Below are 15,518 nucleotides of genomic sequence, written 5' to 3'. Positions count from 1 at the left end.
GTTGCCTAGCTGGTCCGAGAGCTGCATGAGAGCATCCCGAAGCTGTCTGCGTTGCTCGGGCGGGCTGGCCTCGAGGTCATGTGAGGCGGCTATGTCAAGCATGGTGTCGGTGGTACTCAATCCCGGCAGTACGGCAGGAAACAACGCCGAGTGCGACGCTCTTAAGGCACTGATCGTGCCGCGGAGCCACGCGATGATACGCCGCAGGTAACGGCGCTGTTAGGGATGAAGCCTGCCGAGACACGGATCACGTTAGCCGAGTCGGAAGTAGTTCCCGTACACACATTGTTGTAATGTACGAGCAGGGAAGACTGGACAGCACTCAGTTGCGGCCCGTATGTAGGAAGAGCACTGGCTATGGAATGCAGGCTGTGGGAAGCTTCAACAACATTCGCAAAGGATAGGAGCCCGTGCGTATTCTTGCTGCGAATTGGTAGCATGGTGTCAGTTAGAGCATGCCCTGGTACCGCAGAAGAGGCATGGACACCGTCCACTGATGCTCCGATGGGCAGCTGAAGCGGGGACCGGGTTGATAACTCCATCACCAAGGAAACGGGGACAGCGTTCCTGACCCACGAGGCTATGGACAGATAGCCTGAGCCGCAAGGTTCAATTGTTGAGCTGCGTCATTGTGAAAGAATAAACAATATATATATATGATTGATTGATATGTGGGGTTTAACGTCCCAAAACCACCATATGATTATGAGAGACGCCGTAGTGGAGGGCTCCGGAAATTTTGACCACCTGGGGTTCTTTAACAATATATATATATATATATATATATATATATATATATATATATATATATATATATATATATATATATATATATATATATCCTGAACAACTCTCTTTCTAAGCCTGTGTTCGTCTGAGCAACTGTTTCAATGGCTTGGCAGCCGCCGCAGTATGACCTAGAGTAATGGGCTGCCGGCTTGCTGACCATCGCCGCACAATTCACAACACAAGCAGCCTATACTAAATCATCATTCCCCATATATCTTCCCTTCGCCATGACGATCAACTTGAAATTATTTTGAATTCGAGGAGTATGAACATGATACACGTATAAACATAAATTATAACCATACAGTATGTGGTTCTTTGCCACAGCTGCCAAAATTGAGCGAAATACAAAAGAAGACACATTTATTTAGACTTCGGTGCACATCGAATACCCGCTGTTGGTAAAAGTTATTCCGGAATTCCACATCACTGCGTGCATCATAATCATATCGTCTTGTCGCCATGTAAAACCAAAACAATATTTATTATAATATATTATTTTTCTGATAGCAATCATACGGACGCTCTCAAAGGGTTTGTGACATCGGTGTCGCCGTGGCCATCATGGTCGGTATCAAGTCCAAATAAATAACGTCCCACCAAGCATCGCATCTTTTGCCCGCGGATAAAAGCGCGCGAGCGTGGTCCGCGAGCGTGGCTGAGAGATCAAATGAAGAGCTGGCTAATCTAGGTGGCTCAGAGGGCGCATCTGATATCACCACCCACGTGTTATGTCTGCTGACAAATGCTGCTCAAGCATATAGAAAACACCCCGCCCGTCTTTTGCAGGCATGAATAGACGCAGGAGGGGATTGGGACATCAGGTCACTCGAGTAGAAACTGCGAACTTTGATGCGAAGGTCGTGGTCGCAATCAGTGGCGCACCATCTTGGCAGGCATCATCGGACGGCTCCCACACTGCGCCCTCAATGTTAATAAACTGAGCGAAAACCTAATCGGCTTGGAGCAGCCACCGTTTTGTGAAGTTATGAGAGATCGGATCCAAATGAGTTAGTTGCCAGACTCACTTCGTATAACATTATCACTTGTTATCGCAGTCATTGCTTAATGCTTGCGGTGAAACTGACTATTATTATTATTATTATTACTATTATTACAAAAAATCTGACAAACCAACTGATTTTTCAAAGTATGTACGGAAACGGTCTAGTTAAAGCGGGGAGTCCTTCAGGCTACTGGGCTCGCACGGTGTCTAAGTGCATGCCATCGCTGACTGTATTTCAATACATTTTTCATCCATTTTTAAGGCCTCAGACTTTACGACTCCGATAGTACAGCAGCCCAAGGCAGTTAGCACATCTAGTGGTCTATCGCTAGAAGAAATGCTCACCAGCTCATTCATTGGGCGCTTAAAACTGTCCTTATTGTGTGGTCCCGATAGCATCCCATCCACCATACTAAAGGCTTATGGTGATACAGTTGCTCCAGTACTGAAAAAATATTTATTACCTGTCTGAATGCTTCAATACTTTTCAGGTTGTGGGAAAGTGCATGTTTTTTTTTCAGTATTTACGTCGGGCGGGAAACTGGTTGTTTTAGATCATCACGCAATTTTGTAATTTTGCGCCACATCGAAGATCTTGGAACTGGCTCTTTAGAACAAATTTTATGTTAGCCTGAATAGTTCATTAATTCCTAATCAACATGGGTTTCTGCCTGGTCCCTCAAAGACCACAAATTTTGCTGATTTCATGACACAAATCTCTTCACCTATTTCTCAGAGAGTACAGGTTGACATAGTCTATTGTGACCTGAGCAAGGTTTTGACTTGCAAACTTTAATATTCACTCACCTGTTATGAATCTCCTGCACAGCTATCTGCTTAATAGATCATGTTATGCTGCCGTAATTGACCAAACGTCTTTATTGTACAAAGTGACCAGTGAAGTTCCTGAAGGGTCAGTATTAGGCACACTCTTATTTTTTGAATTTACGTTATTCATATTTCTTTTGCATTTACTCATTCTTCTTTTCTATTGTATGTTGATGACATCAAGGTGTTTAAGGAAATTCATTCACTTAACGACAGTTACTTGCTGCAGCCAGATTTGTGTTCCTTCTCCGAATGGTTTTATAACAATAACCTTTGAATACCTCAAAAAGAAAATTCATGAGCACATCTCGCAAAACAACCATCATGTCATTGCCATACTCTGCCAATACTATGTTCTTATGTAAGGTTTCTGATTTCAGTGATCTTGGTCTTCTTTTTGAGAGCATGCTAAATGTTTCTGTTAACACTAAACGTGCTGCCTTGCGTGCCCGTTGTTTGCTGGGCGGGGTTTGTAAATCTCTTGAAAATTCAGTTCTCCTACCACCTTCCAGAAATCGTACATCGAAATATGTCTTCCTGAACTTGAATATGCATATGTGATCAGAAATGACACTTCTAAATCTGACAGTGACGCCATTTAAACAGACCAGAAAAAATCATAAGCATTTACTATCATTGTTTAGCTCGAAATAACTCTGGATCTCATCCAACACTGCCAAAATATTATCATTGCCATCACTTCGCTTCTGATGAAATCGCGCTGACCTGGTAATTCCTTACAAACTGGTCCACGGTTTGGCATCCTGCCCTTTACTCCTCAGTTGTGTAAATATTCAGATTCCACGTAATAAACCAGAGATCAACCATTTCATGTAGCTGCCAACGGTTTTCAACACTCAACTGTTCACAGAATAGAAAGTCTCTATAATGTTGACTTTTATGATGTTCATGTTTTTCACAGACCACTGTCATTGTTTCTATCTGAAGTCTGCACTGTCTTAACATAGTTTTTCACAAAGTACAGATTCTTCCCTTTTCCGTGTTTTAGAATGGTTTCTACATAGTTGTGTATATTCCCCTTTATTTTCAATTCCTTTCTATGACTCTCAACTTTTCTTTTTATTATTTTATTTTCGCGCTGATTTCTGTCTTTCTGTGTGTTTTCACTCTTTTTTCATTTTTCTGAAGCGTGTCTGTATTGTATTATTTTATTTTTGCGTGTGCCTGCATTGAGACCTCATGGTTGTCCTAGGGCACGCTAAATAAATGATTGATTGATTGATTGATTATATTTATTGTTGCTGTTGTTGTTATGACCTTGAAGTACCAGTAAGCCGCGTATATCAACACAAAAGACAGCGTTTTAAGCGATCTTTGTGTGAGCACAAAAAGGGGAACCGTCGAAATGTGTTATTGGAGCTGCCAGTAATTAAGCATGCGGACTAAGTTAATGAAGTCTGCGAATGTTTGAGCGTTTTGTAAATGTTCTATGACAAAGGCATTTTCATCAGCGCCACCACTGGAGCAATTGTTTTCAGCTGAATAATGACCCAATCAACTAAAGGGCTGCAGTGTAGCATAGAAGCACAGAAATTCCTTCGCATGTTTCAAGTGCTAGTGTCACTTTCCGAAGCTTTTAGAAGAGAAGTTTTTGTTAACGGGCAATCGCATTTCTCCTTATTCTGCCAGATGCACCCGTCTGCGCCTCAATGCAGCGCAGCGTGCATCGTGCGGCTAAGAACGATGAGGTGCGCATCCAATGCTCGGTACGTGCCGAACCAGCCAACGTGACGTTCCAGTGGTCTTTGAACACCTCATCGGGGCCACGCCGCGAGCTGGCCTGGGCGTCCGCTTCTGGCAACGAAGGCCTGGCCAGTAGCCTGCTGCTGTACGCACCTGAAAACGAATCAGACTATGGCATCATCAGCTGCTGGGCGCGCAACGCTGTGGGACCAGCCTCTGAGCCCTGCCTCTTCGAGATCTTGCCGTCGGGTAAGGCACACTGTTCTTAATGAATGCTTTTGTTGGCTAGCTCACTTTTATGATGCCGTATAGATGGACCGTTTGCGGCAGGATAATGAAGACTAATTGTTATTTTAGGATCACGTAGTTTTTGTAAGCATTTTGAAGCAGTGCCTGTCCCTTCAGTGAAGCGTCGTGTTGCGTCGTATCCCGTTGCCACGCTCTTACTTCCACTGACACAAATGTGAGCGAAAATTCAAGATGCCACAATTAAATTAATATTACTACAACCACATGTGCGTTAAGTTGCCCAATATGGCTGCTTATAGCTTGAACTATCCCAGTACACATGCAGCACAAAAGGTAGGCTAATGGCAACAACAGTAGCTGAAGATAATAAAGGGGAAGGCACTTTTATTTTGCGTGCTGAAAGACCGAAACTATATTTAAAAAGAAAGTACTGTCGCCATACGGATTGCATTTTATACGATGTAAGGGGTCCACCAATAATGCACGCAACACTGTAAAATAAATGTAACTAAATAAATTTAAGCATATACACTAAATGAATAAGAATCATGCAATGTTAGAAGCAGTGTTTGCAGCGAATGCTTTTTAGTCCGCAAAAATGGATACACAGCATCGCTTTCATTTCGCGATAGAGCTGCAGTCTTCGGCGACTTGGCTCTCATGCGTGCAGGACCGCCCCGTGCCCCACAGAACTGCAGCGTGGTGCGCCAAGTTGCAGGCTCACTGCGGGTCGAATGCGCAGCACCTCACGAGCCAGGCGTGCTCTACCAGCTGGAGGTACGCGAACGGGGACGTCGACTGGTGGCCAACCTGAGCTCGCTGTCCCCTTCCTTTTGGGTGGACGCTCTACCCGCGGGAAGCCCATGCACTATGCTCGTTTATGCCGTCGGGGGCAACGAGCGCTCAGCGCCCCTGAAGCTCACCGCCACGGTGCTCGCCAACGCCGCCCAGGGTTACTCGGAGACAGGTAAAAGAACGCTGCTGAGAACGTTATACAAGAAGGCGTAGCAGTTGCTAGAGACATTATCATCTGCGAGCAGTGGCTGGGCCAGCAATGCTACGTATGTTTGCTGCTTAGTCACTAGATACGAACGTAGTTCATGTGCGAGCGTCTCGACTTGGCTTGAAAAGACATGTGCCGCATGGTGAACTACATAAGTTGCATATATACTTGACCTTTCTTCACGTTTCTTTAACGCGTCCGATGTGGTACCAACTGAGCTGCCACGGTGGCTATCCCAATTCAACCCCCCCCCCCCCCCCTCATCCACTTTATAGGGTATATCTGTGCATATCAATGTTAGAGGGTCAGTCAGCACCGCCAGTCGCCATGGTAGCGAGTGTGGAACATACTTTTAGTAGAGCATTGGCCGCTTTATTCGAAGGTTGCAGATTCGGTCCTGCCTGCGACAAGGTATATTTTCGTGCTTTTTTTCTTGACATTTACATTATAATTAAAATAACATATCTTATACTTTCCTCGTCAATTTTGCTTGTTAGTTCTCATTATTATTGTGCAAAACAAATAAAAACGGCCCCTTAAAATGTCTTCCCCCGCCCCCCCATGTATCTTAGGCGTATTGCATAGAGTGCACCCGTTTTAGTGTTGAGTGTTGCATGCTTCAGAGAAAATGACGGATCGAAACAGTGAATTTTTTATTCCGCGATGAGAATTTTGTTTTTAGCAACTCATAATTATTGAATATGTTATATGGGGTTAAACGTCCTAAAGCCTTCATATGATTATGACAGATTATGTAGTGGAGGACTCCGGAAATTTCGACTTCGTGGGATTCTTTAACTATGATCTGATTTTAAGCAAATGGACCTCAAGCATTTTCACCTGCATCAGAAATGCGACCACCAGGGCCGGAATTCAATCCCATGACCTGCGGGTGAGCAGCCGAGTGCCTTACCACTAGACTACCGCGGCGGGTGTTGTTAGTGACTGAACCAGCTTTGCAGATAGAAGCAGCCACGCGGAAGGTGGGGGGCTAATCACGATGTGATATCCTGATGTAGACATAGTTCTTGTACTTGCCGAAGTCCAACAAACTGCTTTCATTTCTGAACGCCATTATGTAATAATGAGCCTTATTTCGTGCTAGTAAATTAGTTGTGTAAGAAAAACTATTCTTCATAACTTATACGTCAAACCACTCATAGTCTAGCTGCCATAAACAAGAGTTGAAAACGCCTTTTCACTTTTCAGTCCCCAAACCAACATGACGGTTTGAAAGGAAATGCCAGTCCGAGTGTGTCAACTCTTATTAGTGACACTACAGGACACAATGAAAAGCCTGGAGGCTTTTCATGTGGCTTTTCATTGTGTTTCATTGTGATTCATTGTGTCCATTTTTTTCACAGGCGCAAAACAAAACACACCATAAATGCGGCATGTTTGCTCATTCACAACCGGGAAACGGCTCCAGCTAACTCAGGAGCAATAGATGACAATGAAGCTGAGAGCAAGAAGCTTTGCTTAGAAGGGAATATTTTTGATCATACTCAACTTATAACCTGAGTGATTTAGAAGACATGTGCGAAGATGAACCATTTACGTTAGTTGCGTATGAAAAAAGTCACAGCTTTACCGCGAAGGCGAAGCAATCAACGCGAAAGCAACAAATTCGAAACTCACGCCAAGCAGATTGAAAGGTGCCCCGCGTTTCTCACGCACAGTGACGCACGAAACTTAATCACAGATACAGATGAACATGAATAACTTATGACAAATGGTACAGAACCTGCAAAACGTGCATAGCCACTGGATACCTAGCTGTGTCTCAAGAAGCTGTCTCTATGGCTATGTATACTCGTGCACATGTTGTCAAGTGCAGTTCGATACTGTGGCAGGGATGATTACACAAAATCAGTTTCACCAAAAAGTTGAAGCAATGAGTGTGATAGGGGTGAACTGCAATGTTCTACGAAGTGAGGCTGGCAGTCAACTGATTCAGATCGCATCTCATGTAACTCTACAAAAGGCTGGTTTAAAAGAACACGGCTGCTGAAGGCACACTCATGGCACCGTTGTTTATGTGTTGAGAGCACAGCCCACAGAAGCTCCCACCTGTGGTGGGGGCACCAGGCGCGCGATGACTGTTGGCGCGATAGAGTGGCAACCACAAGCGCCTCCCTTCCCTCCCCCTTGTTCGCTCTCGAGGCGCACACAGAAGTACCACGGTCGGAAAGGCGATGGTCACTCCGCAGACAGCGGAGGCTAGGGCATTATTCTCCGTATATATACACATACATTTACACATACGAGAATGACAGGGGCGGCGGTGGCGACGGAAAAAAATAATTGGCAGATCCCACGTACAGTCGGAATCGATGATATGCGAAGCACGAATGAGGGAGGTGGATATGTCATATTAAAATCAACACAACATGATGAAGCAGACGTAAATTATACCTACATGACTTCTATGTCATGATTATCACATTTACGCCTGGCATGTGTGTTCGTCCTTCATTCACGTCACGTAATCCCAAATTTGGTATGTGTAAATCTTGCGAAAGGGCTGAAATGACCATAGCATATAGTCATGTTTTACATGATACTAATGTTATGATTATTGTGTTTCTACATATCGTTTACCTTCGTAGTTTATTCGAATCACGAAATACCGAATTCGGTACATGTGAAGCTAGCGAAACGGCCTCGAGAGCATCATGAGCGTGCTACGTAATCATGTTCCTACATGACACACGTGTCATGATCGTTATCTTTGCACTAGTCATATAGCTTCATTTTCCGTTCACGCTGTGTAACACTAAATTTGGTATATTTGAAGCTAGCAAAATAGCCGCGAGCCTGCTATGAGTGTAGCATGTAGTCATGTTTTACATGACAAGCATGCCATGATTGCATGTTTAGACATGTCATTTTCCTTTCTCATCTGTTCGCAGCATGTCATACCAAATTCGGTATATGTGAAGCTGGCGAAAAAGCCGCGAGCACACTATGAGAGTAGCATATAGTCATGTTTTATATGACATGCATGTAATAATCATCGTACTTCGATGTGCCTTTTATCTTCGTGACATATTCTCGTCATGTAATACCAAATTTATTATATTTGAAGCTAGAAAAATGACTGTGAGCGCAATATGAGCGTAGCATGTAGTCATGTTCTATATGACACGCATGTCATGATTATTATATTTGGACGTGTCATTTACCTTCTTTGTTTTTTCGCGTCACTTATTACCAAATATGGTATATGGGAAGGTAGCGAAATGGCCGCGAACGCATAATGAGCGTGGTATGTAGTCTTGTTCCTACATGATACACATGCCATGATTATCATGTTTTCACCAGACGCACACCTTCGTCATTCATTCACGTCACGTAACACAAAATTTGGCACATGTGAAATGACTGAAATGGCCACAAGCTCACTATGAGTGTGGCATGTAGTGATGTTTTACATGACACCCGTGTCATAATTATCATGTTTAGACGTGTCAATTACCTTGGTCGTTCGCTCGAGTCACGTTATACCAAGGGCGGTATGAGTGAAGCTAGTGAAATGGCCATGAGCACATCATGAGCGTAGCATGTAGTCATGTTCTTACATGACACGCATGCCATGATTACCATGTCTTTGTTATCCATTCACGTCTCGTAATACCAAATTTGGTATATGTCCAGTAGGCTTAAGAGCTGGCCCAGTTGGTAAGATATCATTTTAACATATGGTGTATAGCCCCAATTAGATGGGGGCACAGAGAACAAGAAGAAAAATAACACTCACTACACTAGCAACTAACTTTATTTCAGAAGCAGCACTTCATATGTATATATAACCCGAATTCCTAGAGACGCAGAAAAGAACTACGAACATAAATCATTGCCAAACAACGTTTTGCGCGCACTCAAGTGATAGTACACGACAGATAAGCTTGGACAGCTTTAGATGATATGCTTTTTTGTGTCGCTAGAAATTTGGGTTATACATATGAAGTGCTGCTTCTAAAATAAAATTAGTTGTGAGTGTTGTGTTTCTTCTTGTCCTCTGTGTCCTCGTCGAATATTCGCATTATATACATCATATATTAAATTGTTATATGTGAAGCTAGTGAAAAGACCGCGAGCGCATCATGAGCGTGGCGTGTAGTTATAATTCACATAACATGCATGTCATAATTTCCAAGTTAGGACCTGTAACCTATGCTCGCTATGCAGTCATGTCAGATAGACAGACAGATAGATAGATAGATAGATAGATAGATAGATAGATAGATAGATAGATAGATAGTTCGATAGATAGGTAGATAGATAGATAGATAGATAGGTAGATAGATAGATAGATAGATAGATAGATAGATAGATAGATAGATAGATAGATAGATAGATAGATAGATAGATAGATAGATAGATAGATAGATAGATAGATAGATAGATAGATAAAATGCCCATGCGACCTCAACCGGAAAGTAGCACAGCCGACAGCATCATTGTTTGCCCAAGCGACAACATCGAAAGATGACGTCCTTCTCAGCAGGCCTCAGAAACAGAACCAGTCAATGGTAACCGTGCCTCTGCATCAGTCATGCCATCGATTCTACCAATGCTTTTCGCAGCATTTGAAGCATTTTTGTCTGCTCTACCGGAAGCAAACAACCTACCAGAAGCAAAAGCGCTGCTGCCTCTGGAAGCACTATTGTGTCAGGAATCCAGGTCAAACCTCCTGCAAGTAACATATGAAAAATGTCTCTGTATTCCAGTGGAATGCCAACATTCTTTGAAGGCAGTGTGCTGACTTCTGTAAACTCCTTTTACAATATAATTTTCCTATACTTTGCATTTAAAGGGCAGGAGTTAGTGACGAGTTCCGCCTCCCTAACTCGGATATAAGTCATGTCATCCAAGTGGTCCTTGCAGAGTCATCTCCGCGTCAGAAAGGATCTTCTTTCTCACCAAGTTCACTCCAGCAATTCAGACTTTCTGGAATTCATCACTTGTGAATAATCATTTGGTGAACAGTGCATAACGATGATTTGTCTTAACTTACAACCTTCGAGCCGTATTGTGGTGGAAGAGCTAGCGAATATCTTCAATATTTCTAATTCACATGTATTTGTGTGTAGAGACTTTAATGCGCCCAACGTAATCTGGGAGAGTGATCGATGTAATGCACGTGCGAACGTTGTTGAGTGCCCCACAGACAAATGCAATTCGACTATTGTAAATGACGGCTCCCTGACCTTTTTCGCGGGTATAATTACTCGAATTTTAAGGATATTACCCCGTGTTCCCAAAATCTAGTGAATAGTTTTGGATGAAAAGTGTATGGGAAAACACGTGAGAGAAACCATTTTCCCATCCTTTTAAATCATCCCTACTTGCGAAATAAAAACATCAGGTGACAAACTGGAAAGCATTCTGGTACCGCCTAACAAACCCAATTAGTCACCTTACGAGAGTTGAAAGCTTTGCTGAAGTTTAGTAGGATAATGCGAACAAGTGTACAAAAAAGTGCTGATTCCCAAAGACTATGCTGCAAGTGACAGAAAGTATGAACATCTAAGCGCTGTCACACGACGTTTCAAAAAGGCATACCAACGCAGTGGAAGTTTAGAAACATACAAAAATGCACAGAAAATACACAGTATAATATACATACAACTAGAAAATTTAGTCAAACGATGCTGGCGTGAAGTTTGTGGTACGCTTTCTCCCCACACAGCTGTTCCGAGAATTTCGCTTGCATTTCGGGCATTTAGTGGCCCAGTATTACAGAGCTTTCCACTTCGTGCTCTGGCTGTAGCCTTGGACAAAGGGAAAGTTGTGGTTGCAGAGGATTTTTTTCAACTTAGCAGTATGGCTGGTTCATCACTATGTGCCTTATTTTTTATAAATTTGTTGCGTTATCCAATCAGAAGTTTAATGCTTGCTATTAGGCCCAGCATCATCAACTAGACCTTGTATTTACGTTAAGTGAGCTGCAATGTGCTATAGCATCATGCCGTCAACAACCAGCCTCTGTACCTAACGGCACTACGTACAATACGCTAAGGAACCTTGGGCCAACAGGGACAACCATTTTTTTGATATTTACAACAATCTATAGAAACAAAAAGTGGTACCCTAGCCATGGAAGCTCGCTCGCATAATTTTGATCTTAAATTGGGCTAGCACGTTCTTGAGCCGTGAAGCCATCCGCCCAATGAGTCTGACAAGTTGTTTATGTAAGGTAATGGAAAACATGATTGATGCGCGACTTCAGTGGTGGTGTAACAAAACCCGTGTATTGTCCAACTTTTTAACAGGCTTTAGAAAACCAAGGTGTACAATGTATGCAATACTGGACATAGTAACATATGTGGAGAATGAACGCGCCTATGGTAGTTTGACGATCGCAGTGTTTGTTCTTAGACATCAAAAGGGCATTTGATTCAGTCAGTCACACTCATGTTCTGCTGAGTATGTTGGAATTTAGACTGTCCGGGAGGTCTTTGCGGTGGATCTCTAAATTTTTGTCAGGTTGCAAAGTATTCATTCAGACAAGCGGATGAAAGAGTTCTGAGTATAAGAATGATAATATGTGGGGTTCAACATATGATTACCATATGATTATGATAAACGCCGTAGTGGAGGGCTCCGGAAATTTCGACCACCTGGGGTTCTTAAATGTGCACTGAAATCTGAGCACATGGGCCTACAACACTTTCGCCTCCATCGGAAATGGAGCCGCCGCAGCCGGGATTCGATCCCGCGACCTGCGGGTCAGCAGCCAAGTACCTTAGCGACTAGACCACCGCGGCGGGGCTGCTGAGCATGACGTAAGGGAGAGAGCGCCGTAAAGAAGCGTACTCAGCCCTTTTCTTTTCAACTTGGTTATGGCTGATTTAGCAAAAAGACTGCATTTTCGGTTGATATACTGTTTATATGCAGATAATTTGTGCATTCGGGCATCTGGGACTGATGTTCAGTTAATTCAGATGGCACCACAAGAGGAAATGAGTATTATTAACCACTTTCTAAAAGAAAGAGGAATGTTTCGGTCGCACGCAAACACAGCAGCATTGTCCTTTACCTACAGGAAGTAAAAAAGTTCAATCGCAATTTTGGAGGAGAACCACTAATGACTGTGACACAGCATTGATTTGTCGGAGTAATACTTGATCGGCAGCTATAATGGGCTACTCAAAAACGAGGTAATCAGCTAGTGAATATACTGCGCAGAATTGCTGGTACAACTATGCTCCCTGTTCACAATGTTTTAGTACAACAAAAAAAAAACTGTATATTCTGCAGTGGTTTTACAAGGCCTTTCCCGCACTTTAAGAGAGCGGCTTCAGCGGATATTAGCTAGAGGACTGCGCGTCTGTTTAGGTTTTCCACGAGTGACCTCCAGCAGCCTTGTCATAGCAGAGACTCCACAACCACGCTTTTCAGTCATGAGAGCATTCGAAACATGCGGGCATTTTTTTCACTTGCAGACGCAAAACACAGACCACTCATTGGCACTGGAGACTTTACGAAGGAATAAAAGCAATGCTAATAAAGAAATACAGAATAATGTACACATATTACCAAGGAATGAATTTTGGAGCTCTTAAGTTGACCATCCTTCGTGGCTGCTTGCAATACCAAATATTGAATTGTGAGTAGATGGCGTCATCAGAAAGAGAGACATGGTCATTCATGCTGCTGAACAACTATCGCTTTTTCAGATACACATGCGGTATCCAGGTTACTACACATTTACACAGATGACTTAAGTATTCCAACGTCTTCAAGATCACCGTTTATTACATCACAGCTCAAAATTCCAAAATCATTTAAAATATGTCGCACGATGTTATCTACAGCTGCTGAACTCTTTGTTATTTTGTATGTTATCAAGTTTACAAACTCGATAGCAGATGCGAAAAAAATTTGTACTTTTCAGCGATTCGCAGGCCGCATTAAGGTCACTCACCAGTACAAACATGACAACAGACGCGAAAAAATGAGTACTTTTCAGCGATTCACCGGCTGCATTAACATCACTTACCAGTACAAAGATTACAGTAATTAGTAATAGTTTGACATACGAAACATTTAAACAGCTCAGAAAAGCAAGCTAGGCGCAACAAGAGATCAAGTTCCAGTGGATACCTGGCCATTGTAACATTCCTGGAAACATAGCTGCCGATGAAGCGGCACGACAAGCACATAATAAAGATGTTACTATGCCTTTACCAATCTCGAAAAATCAATTGCCTAGTATTTTAAAAGCTACAACTTTCCGAATGATCAAAAATACTTGGATTGACCAAAGTACAAACAGCTGCGATTCGTATCTTATTGATCCATTCTTTCAATTCAAGATTACTGTATAGAAGTATGGAAATACTTACTTACCAGTTAAGTCTACGCGCCGCATACACAAAAGAGTTTTTACACAGAATTGTCCGAGCTGAAACTTCTGAGTGCGAATGTGGATTTGTAGATGAAGACGTATGTCACCTTTTTATAGACTGTCCACATCACGACACACCAAGACGCCGTCTTAAATCGGAACTGTTTGACTTAGACCGCTGACAGTTTAGTATCAAGAAACGTCTGGGCTCATAGACAACTGGTGCTTTACAGACGTACAGCCGCGGCCACGTCTCTGTAGAGCTTGCGATCAGCCAGTTTTCGCTCCGCGGCGCGAAACTTTGAGACAGTTTCGGGCTCCGAAGTGGTGTGTCAGGAGCATTCGTGTCCTAGTTGTGAGGCTGACCACATCAGAGCCCGATACTGCCTCAAGGTTTCGCTATACGGAGCAAAAACCGGCTGCGTGCGTGCTCTACACAGACGTGACCACGGCTATACGGTTTAGCACTGTTAAAACGTTTTTTAAAGGACAGCGGAAAAGCTGGAGAGTACTAATAAATAACCAAGTTGCACTTGTGCATCACGCGTCGTACTCATTGTGCATTATTATATCACATCTATCACATGTGCGTGCTGAATTTCATGGCATGTCGACTTTTAAGTACACATGAGCGAATACAACTCTATAAGAACCAGATATGTGCACTGTAATTTTGTGCAGGTTGGAAGGAATGTTAACTTATCAGATACATTATTCATTCACTTTTGAACATTTCTTTGCCTTTGTGTTAGTGTTGATATATGTCTATAGGTTTTATTTAATGTTAACTAGAGACACTATCACAGAAAATATTGATTCACCTTTGAAAATTTCCTTATCTTTGTGTTGGTGTTGTTATATATAGGTGCGCATGAGTGTATTTTTGCATATGTGTGCTTGGATGTTTTATTTCCCTTGCAATGCTTTTTATTTTTTTCTCGTAAGATATGTGTTCAACATTCACTCAAGGGCGAAAGAGTATCCGGCGCCTTACTTTTGCACTAACATCTGCTTATGTATCAGATCAATAAAAAAAAACGTATTTTGTTATATCCTCTTCATTTTCTTTCTTTCTTTCTTTCTTTCTTTATCTTCTTTCTTTCTTTCTTTTTTTCTTCTTTCTTTCTTCCTCTTACAGTAGCCTTTGTGTTTGAACTCGTGCAGCAGCTAGTACTCCTCCTGCTGCACGTTGCGGCAAATCTGAGACAATACCAATTGGTGCGGGCGTAATTTGCATTCTGCACCCGTCGGCAGTCCCCATGAACCGCCCCCGAGTAGTCTTTTCAAAAAAGCACCCGTCCGCAGGTCGACAAAAGAGCGCTTTGCTGCGCGCTATAGCTCTGGCAGCCTTCGCAGGCCAGGGGTGCTATGCAGGATGGTCCGAGCTTCTCGGGCAGACGATTTTGCTCCGAGCTTGCTCTGCGGCGGCCATGGCAAAAACAGTGTGGAACTTGTGATAGCAGCGTTGATATAAATGGCTACAGGAACGCGCGGGGCATCGGAGACACATGAGGGACATCGGCAGTGGTTATCAAAAAAAAAAAGAAAAAAAACACCGTGTGCTAACTAAAGACTCTTAGGAC

At 42.9% G+C, this 15,518-nt stretch overlaps 1 protein-coding gene across 1 annotated transcript in view; it reads left to right on the top strand.

Moving 5' to 3' along the window:
- LOC119176883 (synaptogenesis protein syg-2) overlaps nt 1-15,518 on the top strand; it is a 150,607-nt gene that overhangs the window by 121,211 nt on the left and 13,878 nt on the right. The window contains exons 6-7 of the mRNA XM_075876457.1: nt 4,274-4,576; nt 5,247-5,543. Of these exons, the coding sequence (XP_075732572.1) occupies nt 4,274-4,576; nt 5,247-5,543 (600 nt within the window). The remainder of the gene's footprint in view (nt 1-4,273; nt 4,577-5,246; nt 5,544-15,518) is intronic.

Source organism: Rhipicephalus microplus, chromosome X, assembly GCF_043290135.1.
Source record: "Rhipicephalus microplus isolate Deutch F79 chromosome X, USDA_Rmic, whole genome shotgun sequence".
NCBI classification, from domain to species: Eukaryota; Metazoa; Arthropoda; class Arachnida; order Ixodida; family Ixodidae; genus Rhipicephalus; species Rhipicephalus microplus.
The sequence above is the reverse complement of the archived record's forward strand: the minus strand, read 5'-3'. Positions and strand labels throughout refer to the sequence as shown.